The 17,454-nt window shown below is 41.6% G+C and overlaps 1 protein-coding gene across 3 annotated transcripts in view; it reads left to right on the top strand.

The window, feature by feature from the left end:
• Positions 1-3,355: 3,355 nt before the first annotated feature.
• The window catches only part of mpdz (multiple PDZ domain crumbs cell polarity complex component), a 103,924-nt gene continuing 89,825 nt past the window's right edge, over positions 3,356-17,454 (top strand). For all 3 annotated transcript variants that reach the window (XM_079491132.1, XM_079491131.1, XM_079491130.1), the window contains exons 1-6: positions 3,356-3,497; positions 6,631-6,713; positions 8,508-8,674; positions 13,604-13,768; positions 14,171-14,310; positions 15,256-15,469. In XM_079491132.1, coding sequence (XP_079347258.1) covers positions 6,698-6,713; positions 8,508-8,674; positions 13,604-13,768; positions 14,171-14,310; positions 15,256-15,469 — 702 coding nt within the window. In that variant the 5' untranslated portion in view covers positions 3,356-3,497; positions 6,631-6,697. The remainder of the gene's footprint in view (positions 3,498-6,630; positions 6,714-8,507; positions 8,675-13,603; positions 13,769-14,170; positions 14,311-15,255; positions 15,470-17,454) is intronic.

The following is a 17,454-nucleotide window of genomic DNA, read 5'->3' as shown; positions in this document are numbered from 1 at the left end:
GGACTTGAACCCAGGTTAGCATGTCCCTTTGTGTCCACAAAGTAGCTTGAACCTGTGTTATCTCTGTCTTCAAAGAACATCTAACAGATGGGCCGTACTGGCTCTCTTTGACTTTGTTGCAGGTGTATTCAGAGATGAACATAGGGGCAGGGGTAGCCTGTTGGGATTCAAGCAGCTAAAGATGTTCTGCTCATAATCAAAGAAAGAAAGAATAGCTAGCATAGCCATGCGGTTGTTAGCTACAGTCAAAGTCACCTCTACCCCAATGACAAGGCCTTCTGGTCTTCCTCACGTTGATTTCTTTGTGGTTATGACCATGTGTTTATAGGGAGCTTGTTGACTAAGCTAAATCAAGTTACCGGTAAGCCTATTTCATTTGTGAATAGCACAAATAAAACTCAATGAGCTTCACATTAATAAAACACAACTATCCAAAGCCACCACACCCTATTTTATAAACATCAACCACATCCATTCACAATTGAAATGTTACAACAACATATCCAACCTACTCTTACAATAACACAAACACGCACGCACTGTGACGCAAGCACACACACAACCAAAATCCTGGGGAAAATGGGAATGTCATAAGTGTGTAGTCTTAAGACTTGACAGGTTTGCTTGTGATGAAAGCACTGATGATCACCCCATCAGCTTTGGAGCTTAAAACAATCCCTATACCTCACAACAGTGGTTCCCAAACAGTGCCGTGAGAGAAGTCCAGGTGTGCCATGGGATTTTGTGACAACCACATTATTGTTGTGTCATTCTGTCTGTCTGCATCACTGCCTGGTATGGGAACTGTACTGACCTCAACCGCAAAGCAATGCAGAGAGTCTTGCAGAGAGCATCAGAACTGTGGTTTGCCAACCGTTGCATTGTCATGGACACTCAAATATGTATTTGGCTGTGGAATGGATCCCCATCTGAATTTAAATTATTCCACATTTTTGTCAATATGTTTTTAATTACAAATTTTAAAAAATAGCAGATCAACGAGCTCACAGCTTGAGCTTGTAGATCACCTATTTTGGAATAGCCAAAATATAAAATAGAGTTAAAGTGGTTAAAAGGTTGTGATGGTGTATTAAAGCGGCACAAATTGATAATACATGTTATAAAAGGGGCATTTTAAATGGATGTGAATAACCTGTATTCATATCCATGTACCTTTAGAGATGTTGACTTGTCCTTAAACCACTTCCTCACACAATACCATGACCCCCAGACAATTTATAAAAGTCACAGCACTACTGGCTTGCGCGTGTGAGATTTGATGCAGAATCACAATTTCTAAGGGAGTTTGTCCCTGAGGATGTTTGATACATTTAATTTTGAGTAACGGCTCATATCAAATTTGATAAGCATGGTACATTGGGACTTGGAAATGGAGAACATAATCCTATAAACAGGATACACTAGATGATCTTACATTGTATTAGCACACTGTGTCCTTTCCTTTTCCAAGGTGCTTCCTGGGTTGAAGAAAACATTCCTTTGCCTCCTTTGTACCATGCAATGTTTAGTGAAATTGAATATGCTCATTGCAGTTCACAGTTCACTTGTGTTTATACATGTGAGAAACTAAACCTTTTTGGAGGTGCTAATATTTGGTATATTCTTTCCACATTGATATGCACGATACCAGATGGTTGGAGAATATCGTAGGTTTAGAATACAATATCATTATTGTTTGGCCTTTTTTCAGTTATTGATATACTGTATTTCAGCAGTTGCATATTAATTTTGATTATGTATTGGGTCAATAGTCTATATTCAGTGGTCAATAGTGTACAGTGATTCTCAAACATTTAAAAGGGACCCCCGGTTTGGCATATACAGTACCACGCATACCCATACTCTGAGAGTGTATTAAATGGAACCAAATTGACCCATAAGGGTCCATTTGTACACAACGTGTACACAATTTGGTTCCCAATTATCAATCATTTAGCAGGTGACCCCTGGATCCCCCTCAAGGACCTTATAGCGTTCCTAAGACCCCACTTTGAGAACCAGTGATCTGCACAGTAAAATCCTGGGTCAATTTGTACACTTTCAGTGTTCAATCGACACTCTGGAAATCCTGTTGAATATGAATCACAGATAATTCAGTATAGACGACAGGTGTCAGGTAATGTGCAGTGAGTGAATAACAACAGGATCATTTGCATCATTGCCAGTGCAGATGGCAAATAAAGTTTTAAACCTTATCATTATTGTTGAGGGGCACTTGCCCCCCTATGCCCAGCTTTTGGTGTCTGTGAAAACTGTAAAGTGTAAACGCAAACATTGAAGCAAAAAGTGAGGACAGAAAAGTGACTTACGCCAAAAGTGATTGGTCAGAATGAAATTTTGTGATTATTTGATTGGCTGAGCACGGAATGTGATGTATGATGATGCATGACGATAAGAGCGCCCCACACTTCACACATATCTGATTTGTATTATTACCACCATTATCATGACATGAATATGTATGTATCTCTTGAATATATTAACCTTCATACTTGTTGAAGAATTTGTGTGAGCTTGTAGGAGCTCCATTGTTGCAAACCTTTATGTTTTGTATTGATGGTTTTTGTATTGGTGAGATGGAGCAATGAAATGAAATGAAATGAAATCTATATTTACCCAGGGTATCTGGGCTAAGCTCAAGAACTTGTTTCCAGCCAGGCCCTGCTCATAGAACACATTTCATCGTAGTGGTTGATGCCTTGTTCAAGGGCATTTCAGTGGTGGTAATTTTAACGTGTCGGACGGCTGGTTCGAACTGGGAACCTTCCGGTATCTAGACCGCGCCGCTATCCGTTCGGCCACCGCTGCCACAAAGTGTGTGAGTCAGATCCATAGTGGATGACACAACCAAATGGACCCAGTAGGCCAGTACTGGTCTCTGTCAGAGTGTACACTTTCAGGATTACAGTATATAACTAGCCTCGGCAACCCAGACGTTTTTATTTCCAGGGAGAAAATACCAGGTTTTCCAGATATTTATATTTTATTTTATGTATGATTGATTGATTGAAGTATTTATTAACAGTTTGCAGAATGGGTACATTTCACATGAAAGCACAACTCAATACAAAGACTGTGGACGAGTGGGTCCACCATTTTTCAATTCAAGTATGTATTTATTTGTTTGTTTTTTATTAATTAAAAGGCGTTTTGTGGCCTATAATAGTCTACATATCAAACGGGGAAATTAAATAAAAAAGAATCGATGACATTATTATAGCCTACAGTAGTTCACATGTCCAGTAAGGGGCGCTTCATCATCATGCAGTGTGTCAGCACTGTCTGTCGCTGTAAATGTGTCCATAGGATCAGATTACACTACGCCCCATGTTGAAGCAGCCCCGGGGCAGGCACTGGCAGTCGGTCTGTCTGTCTGCTGTGCTCCGTTACACGCAGCGGTACTAGACTACTAGTAGTCCTGTACTACTATCTGTTACAACAGGATTACATCAAGTAAAAGGAACGCCTGGCTATATGTAAGTGTATTCTTTTTGTGGTTATTTTCTTTTGTCGACTAAAAGTAAGCGCGTACATAATAGCTTTGAGAAACAAATGTGCTTGGGCTGCCGTGCAACATATAACAACAATGTTTATGTCGCTAAAGAAGCAGAGACGCGGTGGAGCGATGGGTTCACTCACTCACTCATGCGATAAAAAGTGGCTTTGCTTTTATTCGTCCCTCTGTCGCATCTAAAATGCTTCAATGTACTGAAATAAAGCGGGGCTGTGTAGATTCCCTTCTGTTCCAAACTCAACAGCTCGCCTAACTTTTCTATTCTTTTGTCGTGTTTTGGGTCGGACGGTAGCCTGTTGCTTCTCCATGGATGAGATGGGAAGAGGAGCCTGAGGAGGAGGAGTTGAGAAAAGCGGATTGTCCCTTACAGACTTGATAGGCTACAGCTACATAATAATAGCCACAGCTGACTTTATTCTATATCCACACAGGTCACTATTTACATTGACTCACTATTATAACACAAAAGCATGGGCCAAATTATCAGTAGGGTATCTTTTTAAATTCTTCTTCTTTTTGTTTACTCTTGTGGATCAACTAAACATGACTGAATGGCATTTAATATGTTTGAGTAGGCTGAAAGTAGCAGTCAGAATCTGCAAGCTCACTCACTGACTGTCTCACAGTCACAGGTAGCTTACCATAATAACTATGCAGCAGTTGCAGCTTACCTATCGTCTATTTTCGGCAAGCGACTGTCTGTCTGTGTAGCGACACCGTCGTACGATCATCGCGATGGGACGAGGGGTCAGGGGGGCTGCTGATAAGAAGAGAGACTCATTGTTTACAGGCGCTCCCATGGGAACGGGGGCTAATCAGTGTTAGCCACTTGTTGTCCCCTTTCTGCTATTTGGCACTGCATAATAATGAAGAATGTGTGTATTTACGACACGTTGTAAGAAGAATGTAGGCCGTTGCTTAGGCTGCTATAATCCCCCCTGAAGTCTGATTTACATATTTTGCCAGTGATTCCTTCAAAAAAAACTATAAACGTAGACTAGAGAGAGAGTAGAGACAAAATGTTACCAGCCGTGAATCATTACAGGTCTGGTCCACTGTAGCATTTTTCATTATGGCTTCAGTGTCCACTTCAGTCAGCAGATACTGTAAGTGTAATAAGTATTTAGTCGCCTATTTGGATTGAACACTGTATTTCTGTGAAAATAGATTAAATAGGCATAGCCTAATATATTATGCTGCTACAGTAGCCGGGCTAACTGGCTGCAAATTATGGCAACTCTGCTGCATAATTGTTAATTATAGGACAGGTGGTGGAAAATGATCTCTTATTCTCTTCCCATAGAAGTGCATTTTGGTTCTAAATAGATATTGACAGTGCAAAAGCAAACTGCGTACAGATGAAGGTGAAGGCACTACCTGTTGCTCCTTAGTCACTCATGACATGTAATGTCTGCTGCCAAAGTCATTGGCATGTAAATGTACTCTAGTACGTCACAAAGCCACTGTAAGGTCAATTACTGGAGTCCAGGAATGGCAATTGACAAATGTCAATCCATCAATAAGAGCATTAGCCAAAATAGCCCAGTCAGATCAGTGGCCGTTTTCACAAGAGGTGAATTTCAAAAATGTCACTATACTTCCTGCACTTTGGGTGTGTATGTGAAAACGGGGCATATGTCACTCCCTTGATATGAGAATTAACCGTTTGTTCCAAGTAGGAATGCACAGTATTGAAATTTTGGCAGAAATCCGATAACCGATGAATTGCGTGGTCAAATCAACCAATATTGATACCGCTTTCCAGTAGGGTTTACCTTACACCTGTTAATTAAACAGTACAACTGTGATTCTGGATGCAGATGCAGACTTCAAATAAAACGTTTTTTTACTGGATCCAAGTTAAATGCACAATATTAGTTCAAATAACTTAAATGTATCAAAGTTGTACTTTTTATTTGAGCATTTTCCAACTTTAGCTTTCATTTGTTTCATTATTGATTTGTGTCAATGCGGCACGAAGCAATGTGTTGTGTAAGCTTATCGGGGCGACTGTGGCTCAGGAGGTAGAGCAGGTCGTCCAATGATCCATGGGTCGGCGGTTCGAATCCTCCTGTCTACATGTCGAAGTGTCCTTGGGCAAGACACTGAACCCCAAATTGCTCCCGATGTGCTGGTTGGTACCTTGCATGGCTTCCGCCGCAATCGGTGTATCGGTGTGTGAATGGGTGAATGTAATGCACAATCTATGTAAAGCGCCTTTATCCAAGGCGCTATATAAATGCACCATTTACCATTTATCAGATGTGCTATTGCCACTAGTTTGGTTCCCAGGCAATCATCTAATTTCTCGTTTGGGACTTTGAGCTAAAACGTTTGGGAACCACAGCTCTTATATGACAAGTCTGCATTTGAGTATCACCACATGCTCAGGTAATGACTTCACTAAGGCCTGCCCACAGGCATGTCACCCAAGTCACGAAACCCCTGCCAAAGTCGATTAATGAAGTGTCTCAGGAATTGCAATTTGCAGCTGTTTATCCATCAATAAGAGACCTACTGTAACAGCCTTGATGTGTATGTTCCCTATTGTTTCCATGCCGGTAAAGGTTTGCAATTGCACTGGGATTCCGCAAATAGTCTAAGGTTCAGTTCAGCGAAGACACGATGACATTTTGATGAAGCATCCGGGCAGATAAGAGTCCACCCATCAGAAAAGGGCGACATCCAATTCACGTTGACATTTAGAGTAGAGGACATTGGAGAAGTCAGTTACTGAGAGGGAATGCTAGGTTAGCTTTTGGTTGTGACTGCAAAGAAAGCATGAAAAACAACAACAGAAAGAGTCAGTGAATGAAATTGCTGGTCTATTATTGATTGCTGGTTTGCTGTCTCACTTTTTGCTGTCTCACATTTTGCAGTCACTGATTTATTTCAGTCTGCCTTATTTATACATGGTCACGCGACGGTGTCACTGTAATCTGTAAGCTGCCGCGAGCTTACTGTAGATCTGCTATTTTCTGCATTTGCAAAACAGTTGCACGATGGGGCATGAATTGGGCAAAATATGCTACTGTATGATGCTGCTTCTCCCTCAATGAGTTTGGAATGATGTGCTGCTGTATTGTGTTTTGCAGGCCTTGAAGAAAAGAAAGAAGTGATTTTTGTTAATGGGCAACTATCACACTCGCCTGGCATCCAGAAATGATTGAAACAATGGGTAAGTCATCTATTATTCTGACAACATTAAGACAAAGGCAATATAAACATACACAGAGTATGAGAAAGATAAAACATCAGAAGGTTGGAAACTGGAAGAGAAATGACATCACATAATTAAATAGTTACATACTATGCAGTTTGACAGATGGATAGAGGATATAAGTTGCTTTTACTCAACCCATTCCCAACAGAGCTGAAAAAGAACCAGTAAGCTCGAGGCCCAAATATATCTGTGCAAAACCTTTGGTCTTTTGCAAAAAACAACCTTATCCGTTAATGCCAATCAACATGCATGTGTACAATACATACATACACACTATGCTTGTCCCTAGTATCAATATTATATCCATATCATGATATTAGACTGGATTTTGTCTGTGATTTGGGACTATTTGTACTATTGTGATATGGCATAAACGTGTTCTATAAAATATAAATATCGGCTCGGAGAAATCGGTATCAGCAGATGCTCAAAATCAAATGATCGGAATCGGATCGGGAGCAAAAGAAACGTGATCGGGACATCCCTAATACACACACACACATGCTGTAGTAGGCTTACAGTCTGGTGGGAGTCAAATATAAGCATTATTCATGCTTGTGAGGCGGCAAGAGCAACCAAAACAATGGTGGCGGAGTTACCCACACTGCACCGGGTGGGGTATCTAACAGAAACGTCCTGTCTGCTGAGACCTCCGCGCTATTGGCTTGTTTACAGCCGCTGTTCAAACAGCCGAGACCCCCCCCCCCCCCCCCCCCCCCCCCGCCATCTCTTGTACCTTGTGCGTCCCAGTATTAGGTGTTAGTCACAGTTGGGGAGCCTCGGAAATTGCTTCGTCTCTCGTCCAAATGATGCCGGACCGGCCGATCTTCACTAACAAGCCGCTGTGTGTCTTGTTAGTGAAAGATGACGCTTGAGTTGCTCGATTGTTGGAGCTTATGCTGGGTCCAGCAAGCAAGCTGTGGAGGGATGTCCCCCACCAGCCCCCCCGTCCCGTCCTGCAGATACCCATTCTAGGCCTCCATGTATCCCGCCATTGACCCAGAGAAAAATAGAAACATTGTTACTCTGGAAGAGAATAGCACATTGCATGGAGTTTTCTCCTTCTTTCTTTCTTTATGTATCTATCTATCTAGCTTGTTATTTATTTTGCTTTCACGTACGTACAAGCTGGAGCCACATTATTCCATTATTGTAACTTCTATTGAATTGCAGTCAACCTTAACTAACCCTTCATGGATGGAAACCTGTGGTTTGCCCTCTCTCCATTAGTCTCTCTCTCTCTACTCTGTCTCCTCTGTTTCACCCTCTGTTTCTCATTTACTCTGTTGTAATATTAACTACATTCCATTTCTGCATCATCTAGAGGCACACGGTTTATGATGACTGAGAGAAACTATTCCAAACCAAATAATATCGTCCCATTTAACCTGAAGTCTGTATTGCACTGCACTAGTGTATAACACACACACACACACACACACACACACACACACACACACACACACACACACTGCTCTGCTCCTTACCGATGCCATATCTCTTTGGGTTTGATGTGATCCCGGTTTCACCGATTACCGATATTTTGACCAACATTTTGTCAAAAAATTGTTAAACTTTTCTTTTCGATGTCATCAAAAAGTTTAATAATGGCCGATATACCGGCCAGACCGACACATTGGTCAAGCTCCAGTCCTCCTGCCCTCATTCATCCACTCCTTCCTCCATGTCCTGTCTCTCATTGCCCGCCGGCAATGCTTTGCTGTCACTGAACTATGTGATGGTTTGCAGATACGCAGCGTGCCTTGCAGGCGGTGGAGCGTCTCCAGGCCAGGCTGAAGGAGAGAGGGGAGGTGCCCACCGAGGAGAAGCTCAGCCTGCTCAGGTCGGTGCTTCAGAGCCCCCTGTTCCACCAGATCTTGGCCCTGCAGAAGTCCGTGCAGCACCTCAAAGAGCAGGTAAGCTCACCAGAGGCTGACCTGCAGGGATCATATCAAAGAAAATGAAGCTTGCACATTCATTGGAGGGGTAGCTGCCGGCCAGACGAAAATCACAGGCAATTCCAAATTAAAGTTTGCACACTGTGTGGCTCAAACGGATCCCTGTCAAGCTTTATTTGTTAACATTTTACGACTAAAAGACCTTCTTCGAAATGTCTGAAGAAGACGTTTTAGTCGAGAACAAATATAGCTTTGACTGGGAGCCCACAGAGTGCAGACTTTAATTTTGAATTGGCAGACCTGGGATAAGCCTGGTCGTTTTGTGAGATTAGATTACGTGAACAAGGCTGATAGTACCACTGATTCCATAAAGAAAAATATAACCCTAGAGGGGCGCTCTTATCATACATCATCTCATTCTGGCCAATACAATTTGCATTCTCACTTTTATCTTCAATGTTTGTGTTTACAGTTTACACACTTTTGTCTTCAATGTTTGTGTTTACACACTTTTGTCTTCAATGTTTGTGTTTACACAGACCCTCAAAGCTGGGGCTAGGGGGCTAATTTTGTGAATCTTTGACTTCATTTGTCCAGTCTATCAGCTCCATATCTGGGAAAGGCTGATTTGATTAGAAAATTAATGTTGTAATTAAAAATGTAAAAAATAATGATGGGTTAGAATGGTGAGCTAATTAAAATGTGACCCTCATTTGCGGGGGCTTCCCAAGTCGGCCGTTAATCGGGATGCTTGCAGGGGAATGCCACGCAAATTAGGCATTTGCATCAACATTCATACTACACAGCATGAACAAGTCTCAATAATCTCACTTGAGAACCAAGACTAAACTCTGAATGGCTTACTGATAACCAGCATTGAGCTGCCCATTTGACAATCAAATAGGAGAGTATACTTGTGAAACTATACGCTGCAAAATCTGTCAACCTAATCAAAGTGTAGATATGGACCCTTGCAGTACCTCTATACACTGACACGAAGCTAGACAGGAACACCCAAAAACGTCACATCCGGTTTTAGTTTCTATGGCTGCCAATGCAACTTGGTCCAATCCTTAATCACATACGGACAAACATCTATGTCGATGCTATCTAACTTGCGGAGGTAGCGTGCCTTGTCCACGGGCAACAGATCTTTCAACGTATGGCATTGCAAATACGTTTGATAATCGCTACTCTGCTCAATATTGTTTTGAAAATGCCGCAAATTGCATTGCAGTGAACGAGAGCAAATCACAACTTCCCCCGGGGGTGGGCGGAGCCACAGCTTGACGCATGGTTCGTGTCAGTGTATCCCTGTTATCTAATTAAAATGTATGCGGTACGTCAGTCTGACACCAGAGATGAGACTGGCTGGCTGGCAGGGTAAACTCTACTCTTATGTTAATGCCTAATAAGACAGACAGTACTGACACCGTGCCGACTGCTATAGGCCAAGCTAAGAAGAATACATGTTCTTATAGGATAAGAACATTATTTCATGCTAAACAAGTATTTAGTACTTACAACTGAGGCACAGCTGGAAGTTCATTGTTATGATCTTAATAACGGTGTATTATTACAAATGACTTTACTATATTCTATGGATCCACTAAAGGCATAATGTGGAGAATAGATGGATGCCCAGGAAGGACATGGAAAGGGGATTTGGAAGCCAGTTGAATGCAACAATAGTGATATTTAATTTCTTAAACGAATGCTTTGCCCATTTTAACCTAAATCCCATTGTTCTGATCAGTGTGGTAAACGAATATTTGTATTCTTTGCATTTAGAGCTTTCCTCCACAAAAATGCCGACATGTCCACACGATGAAGGGAGAAATACACAGAACAACTTTAACAAAGCATTTTATTTGCTTAGCGATACTACTTTTTAAATAAAATAAAACTAGTATTTATTAGTCCATATTCTGGAGCACATTCCTTCCCCATCACCCATGACCCCCCCGCTCCCTTGATTCATGTCCTATTTTGTGTTCTTCTCACTCCTATAATGTCCAGATAGATATATTATAGGGTTATATAAGTGGAGAGAGTTGACCAAAGCGAGGAACTTTTCTCTGGCTGATTCGGCCCCTTGAGAATGTGAACGTTTCAGCATAAGAGAAGGGTTGTCGGGTCATGGCAGATATGTGTGGAGGGGCCGGGGTAAGTGCTTGAGACACGGAGGGGGAAGTATGTAAGCTATGCAGTGGGAGGCTGGATGCTGAAGCTTTCTGTATCCCTTGTGGAATTCCGATTATTAAAGCCCTGCTGGCATTTCTGTGTGCTGCTGATGCTTTAGCTACCTCACATGTGTTACATTCCAACATACTTTGTATTGTAACTTGTGTGTGTGTGTGTGTGTGTGTGTGTGTGTGTGTGTGTGTGTGTGTGTGTGTGTGTGTGTGTGTGTGTGTGTGTGTGTGTGTGTGTGTGTGTGTGTGTGTGTGTGTGTGTGTGTGTGTGTGTGTGTGTGTGTGTGTGCGCGCGCGCTGCCAGAATTGTCCAAAAAGGAATCGAATATTCCTTTTAAAACACCACATGTATTCGAACAATTTTCGAATGTATTTGATATGAATATTGCAGCCTAATATGCTGTAAAACTTTCTCTTTCTTTATCTATATGGTCCGGTCCTGTATGGGCCGTGGTTGGTGCTGAGAAATGCACTCTCTTGAGTCTTGCGAGATCAAATGAATGATTCATAATTATCTTAATAGCCTAATTTTTGTATAATGTTTTAGTTTACGTGGCACAGAGTCTCGGCAGAACTCACACAGCAATTTTATTGTTATTTTCTTTAATTCGAATCTTAATTTAAACTATTCGATTATTCTTTTATTTCATTAGAATATGGAATATTCGTTGGCAGCACTTTGTGTGTCTGTCTGTCTGTCTGTCTGTCTGTGTCTGTGTCTGTGTCTGTGTCTGTGTGTGTGTGTGTGTGTGTGTGTGTGTGTGAGATTTTCACCAATCTAATCATTATACATCCTCATCAAATCTCCATTACAATTTCCCGGAACAGCTCTTGAAATAAAACAAATTTCATAATGTTAAAACAGATGTCTGAGTTTCAGCAATGCTCTTCAAAATCCAACAATAGAATCAATTTAGATTGAGATACAGTGTGCTTTTGTCTCGTGACAAGAGCCAGACACGCACGCACGCACGCATGCACGCACACACGCACACGCACACAGTCTCCTGGCTCCACTTGTTAGGACTGGTCACCGTGTTGCCATGGTGAGCAGGCCTGCTCTCCAATGAGAAAGAGGCCACTGCCACCATGTGAAGTGAGGCAGAAACAATTTCTTAAATGTGAAAGAACCAAACTGGAACTTTAATCCCCTTAACCCATTTTGACCTGGGAACGATTCTATAAATGTCTTCTAAATCCTGACAGTTTTCTAAAAAATGTTTCTATGTCGGTCGTTCTTCGATTTTTCAAAAATAGCAGACCTACAAGCTCGTAGCGCGCCACTCTGTGGCGCGCTATGAGCTTGTAGATCTGCTATTTTTCAATAGCAGACCTACAAGCTCATAGCGCGCCACTCGGTGGCGCGCTATGAGCTTGTAGATCTGCTATTTTTCAATAGCTAAAGCATAACATAATGCTAACACCAAAAGGGGTTCCCGCCCAAAATGTGTTAAGCCAGACGCTGGCTAACAAAGCTCATTGTTGTACTGTACAGCAAATATGCTAACACCCAAGTCAAACCCTGTAGTACTTAATGCTGTGTAATCTTTTTCTTTTTGTATTTTAAGATTTTATTTAGTTTGTACACCTTGTTGTGTACTTCCGTTTATCTTGTTTTATACTGCTTTGGCCCTGTTTTGGCTAGATCTCACTTATCAATTATTGTTTAGTCTCAAATGTGACAATGTGAAGTAAAGGTTATACAAGTACAAGATTCAAAATGGCAGCTTGAGGTCGACATATTTCAGAGGGAGTGTTTATCGAATGACGGCTAGCCTTTTTTTAATCAAATTCAGGGAGACCATAAACGTTATGTCCTTTTTGTTAATGAAATCAAAAACACAATTTTACACAGTTGTCTCATTCATGTAATGCATTAGTCACACATGCAAAGTCATTTTGGCAATTAAAAACTGGAGCATTTCAAGGCCTCAGATGGCTTCGATGCCTCTTCCTCCCAGCAGGACAGAAAGATAGCATTTTCAGCAGTCATTGTTGGAACATCAGCTAGGAGCCATTGATCGCCAGAAAGATTTCATTGTTATTGGTTTGGTAGATAAAAAAAACTATCTTGGCATCTCCCATTGTCTTTTAGACACCCACACCTCTGCGATTTCATACTCACCCGAACACTGTCTTCACTTGAGATATCAACGGAGATATCAAAAGTCTCTTGCACACCTGAATAGAAATCTTTTTGACAAGTGCGTCGGTGGAGTAGGCGCGTATACTTTGAGGAATCCAGAACACCCATTTGCACTGTCTTCACTTGCTCGGTAGCAATATCAAATTATTCCTCAAAGTATGGAGTATGTCTACTCTACACCTGTCACAATTTATTCAGGGGTACAAGAGACATTTGAAGATCTGAATTTTCATACTCGAGAGTCAAAAATACATCTAAGTGAAATGTATGTAATTGTTTTCACAGTAGAGATATGTGCTTTTAGTTTAAATACCTTTCAATGCATTTGTTTTGGTTGTCTTCAACAGCACCAGTTGTCTCTACATGAGCCTTTTGCCAACAAATCACTGATTTATTCAGCTTTGAACAGCAGAAGAACGATATACAAACTTAAAGACACATTTTGACATTTAAGTAATTATGAACTGTCAGAAATGTCTGGCTCAAAACACTGCTATCTCTACAAACGACGGCTAAACATTCAAAGATGTAATGTGATGTCAGAAGTTAGAAGTAACGTGATGACAAAACCACTAAATGTGTACATCTCATTAATTCTGTTTCCAGGGAGGTAGCCCATCATCACAACTCGGAGGTGACCTCGGCGACTCTGTCACTGCAGTGAAGCCTAATAATGGCCATCTCTCCTACCCGGAGATCTCTGCTGTCCCACACATCAATGGCAAGCCTTCGGCGGAGGAATTTGAGACTGTTATTCAGTCCATGGCACAGGTATGGCATTTTGTAAGACACGGGAAGAAATTGTCTGAGCTGGTTGTTTGCTGCTTTGAGTTCAGTTAAGTTAACAGTGATGAACTTGACATAATAACATTTTTGCAAGTCGATAAGTCTGACGCCAAGATTTATCATCTGTGTTTTGAAGCATTTTTGACCCGTTTTCATTTTGAAAATCCAACATCTCAATTGTGAAAGCTTCTTGGTGACCTTGAGCAAAGACGTTCAAAGTAGTTAAGACTTCCATTTTGATTGATCTGCTCATCTCTCCTGAGGTGTTTGCCTATTACTTTGATGCTGCAGTAAGACCATGAATGAACGGCTAAGTAACTGTGTGTGTGCGTGTGTGTGTGTGTGTGTGTGTGTGCGTGTGCGTGTGCGTGTGCGTGTGCGCTGCAGGGCCGCTATGTGACGCATGTGGACCTTGTGAAACCGGTGTCAGGCGGTCTGGGCTTCAGTGTGGTAGGATTGAAGAGCGAGCACCGCGGCGAGCTTGGGATCTTCATACAGGAAATCCAGCCAGGAAGTGTGGCTTACTGGTAAGGAAACATCAAGAATGTAGAGCTGTAAGGAAACATCAAGAATGTAGAGCTGCAGAATGTATCGAAACACCAAACATCTTACTGGTAAGGAAACATCAAGAATGTAGAGCTGCAGAATGTATCGAAACACCAAACATCTTACTGGTAAGGAAACATCAAGAATGTAGAGCCTCATAATGTATCGAAACACCAAACATCTTACTGGTAAGGAAACATCAAGAATGTAGAGCCTCATAATGTATCGAAACACCAAACATCCCAAAACAAAGACGAGACTCTCTACTTATATTGGGGGGGTGGTGTCACCACGACGCTCCGTTCTTTAGTTATTGGCACAGTAGAATATAGCTTGTTTCGCGACAAAAACGCAGACTTTTTATTACATTATTAACAGGGTTGGATTTGTTTAGATCACGTTATTTCTGGGTGTACTCCTCTTTGGATGTCCTAGGATCACTCACAGGTTGGGGAAGATCGCTCTCTATTGAAACAATGAAGACACCTATACATGTCAAAATTCGTCGATAGCAGTCAATGAGTTCCAAGAGTGGAGCCATTTTAATTGTTCCTGCCTGAAAGATATATTATTGATTCCATCTGATTTTAATATTTCATTTTGACAATACATATTTCACATTTTCAATTTAACTTGCAAATAAAACCAGGAAAAAAATATTAATTCCACAACACTGGGCACTGGCCTGGGAAGAATCATTTTCTTTTGCACTTTGTTTTTTGCTGGAGTGGTGTTTTGACTGCAACCAGAATTGAACCATGCCTTAGATGATTCCTAATGCTGCACAGCCTTTTTCTCTGTTCTCCTTCTTTTCACTTGCTATTGAAAATGGCTCAAAAATAGAAGCTCTAAAACGAAATAATGTCCGATACATCGGGCGAATACGGCGAAACATCCATTCACTGAATGCTGTCTTCTCTATACAGTGATGGGAAGCTGAAGGAAGCGGACCAGATCTTGGCTATAAACGGCCAGCCCCTGGACCAGACGGTGACCCATCAGCAGGCCATCGGCATCCTGCAGAAGGCTTCGGAGAGGGTAGACCTCACGGTGGCCAGGGGACCCATACCCCAACTGGCCACCCCTGTGGTATCACGCACCCCCTCTGCTGCCAGCACCCTGTCTGCAAACTCCAGCGCCGTAAGAAGAACACATACCTTCTCTCTCCGGTGGCAATTTAGCCCATTTAGGCCTGACGTCGAAATAAAAAAAACGTTCGCTCTGAAAGAATATATACCTATTCAAAGATTTGTGCCGCATTTTTACGATTTTTCAAAAATAGCAGACCTACAAGTTCATAGCGCGCCACGAGCTTGTAGATCTGCTATTTTTCAATAGCTAAAGTATAACAGAATGCCGTCCAAATTGGGTTAAGAACCTGAGGCCGATTCCACAAATGCCTTCTAAATCAATAGATTTCTAAATCAATTGTTCAATAGTCCTCCTGGGGGTGCCGGTTGAACTTTGTGTTAAAAAAAATGAAAATCACTTTAAAGAATTCAACCAAAATAAATCTGTGACTACCTAAAAGGTAAGGACAAACGGAAAATCGCTGGCACTGGGTGAATTAAATAATTATTTACTCTGGCAGTGAAGTACATAATGGGTTAATGTGGCTAAACCCAAGAATGGATGCACACACATGCATGCGCGCACACACGTACACACGTACACACGTACACACGCACAGTCGCGTGCACACACACACACACACGCACACACAGAGGCACGGAAGCATGCATGCACAGCAGTTTCTGTGTACCTTCCGGGGCCATGGTAATGGTCACACATGCTTGATATAACATATGCCACATTAAACACGCATGTGTTTGTGCGCATAATATGCACACGCCTACACACACTCAGGTGCCATTCCCCGGGGTGGCATCTCTGTGGTGTTACGCTCCAGTGAGGGGAAAATGCACACGCTTGCATGCGTGTGCGAAGGACCCCATGCCTCAGATGATTACCAGTGCAGCAGAGATCCGTCCCTGACCTGCATTTTAGATTCAAACACATCCTTCACTGATGCCGGATGAATGACTGCTGCTATTGGGGCGAAATGTTATATGTTCATCAAAGAACCTGCTGACTGCATGGAAGATGCAGCCAAAGCCCTCACACCGCTCCTCGCTATAAGGTTATTAAAACCTGAGTAGTGAGGCGGAAAAGGACTTCCCACATTTATACCGTATACAACAAATATATTAAATGTTACCTGTATAGCACTTTTTGAAACAAGGCTACACATTGCTTTAAAGCAGGGGTTCTCAACCCGTGGGTCACGGGTATTTTTTTTTGCAACTGAATGGCTGGAAAATGGAAATGAAGAGTTTACATATAGTACATGCATACACCTTCCCTAATGATTATATCTGGTTTCAGTATTTATTTATGGTGTATTGTATCTATTTTTAAGGTTATTGTAGCAGTCAATTTATATTGGGGGTCGGGAGAGGGCATTGCCAAAGCATTTCCGGGGGTCACCGGCCAAAAACGTTGAGAACCCCTGCTTTAAAGGATAAAAAAGGATGGCACCATTATCATGAAAGATATTAAAAGTGTATAAAAAGATAAACAAAAGTGAAAGCCAAAAGCATAAAGAACTATAAAAAGGCCTTGACATTGAGCCTTAGAGGTCTGCAGGCAGGCCGTTCCTGGCCATAATGAGGCGAGTTTTAGGAACAAACAAAAGCGAAATCCAAATCTGAGGATCTCAGACTCCTCAGGATGGTTCATACGGGAGCAGCATATTTATAAGGTAACTACTAGGAGCCTGGCCTTGCAAGGCTTTCAAATAAATCTGTAAAATTGTGAATCAAATTCAGAAACTCACAGGCAACCGGTCAAAAGAAACAAAGATGGGTTTAATATGGTTGCATTTCTTAGCTGGTTAACAGTTTAGTCAATTTTCAATTCAATTCAAAGGGCTTTATGGCATGAGAAAACATACGTTTACATTGCCAAAGCACAATACAACAATACAGCAATAAAATCAAAACAAAAATTATGTACATTTGAAAGTCAGAATCTTCAATAGATCAATTTCTATGTACCAAGATCATTGGATGCAGGTATAGTGCAGGAATATACACAATGATTAGTCTTTAGGGTGGTTGTGTTCC

The sequence above is a fragment of the Electrona antarctica genome (assembly GCF_951216825.1).
Source record: "Electrona antarctica genome assembly, chromosome: 21".
Classification (NCBI taxonomy): Eukaryota; Metazoa; Chordata; class Actinopteri; order Myctophiformes; family Myctophidae; genus Electrona; species Electrona antarctica.
This window is presented reverse-complemented; position numbering and strand designations above follow the sequence as displayed.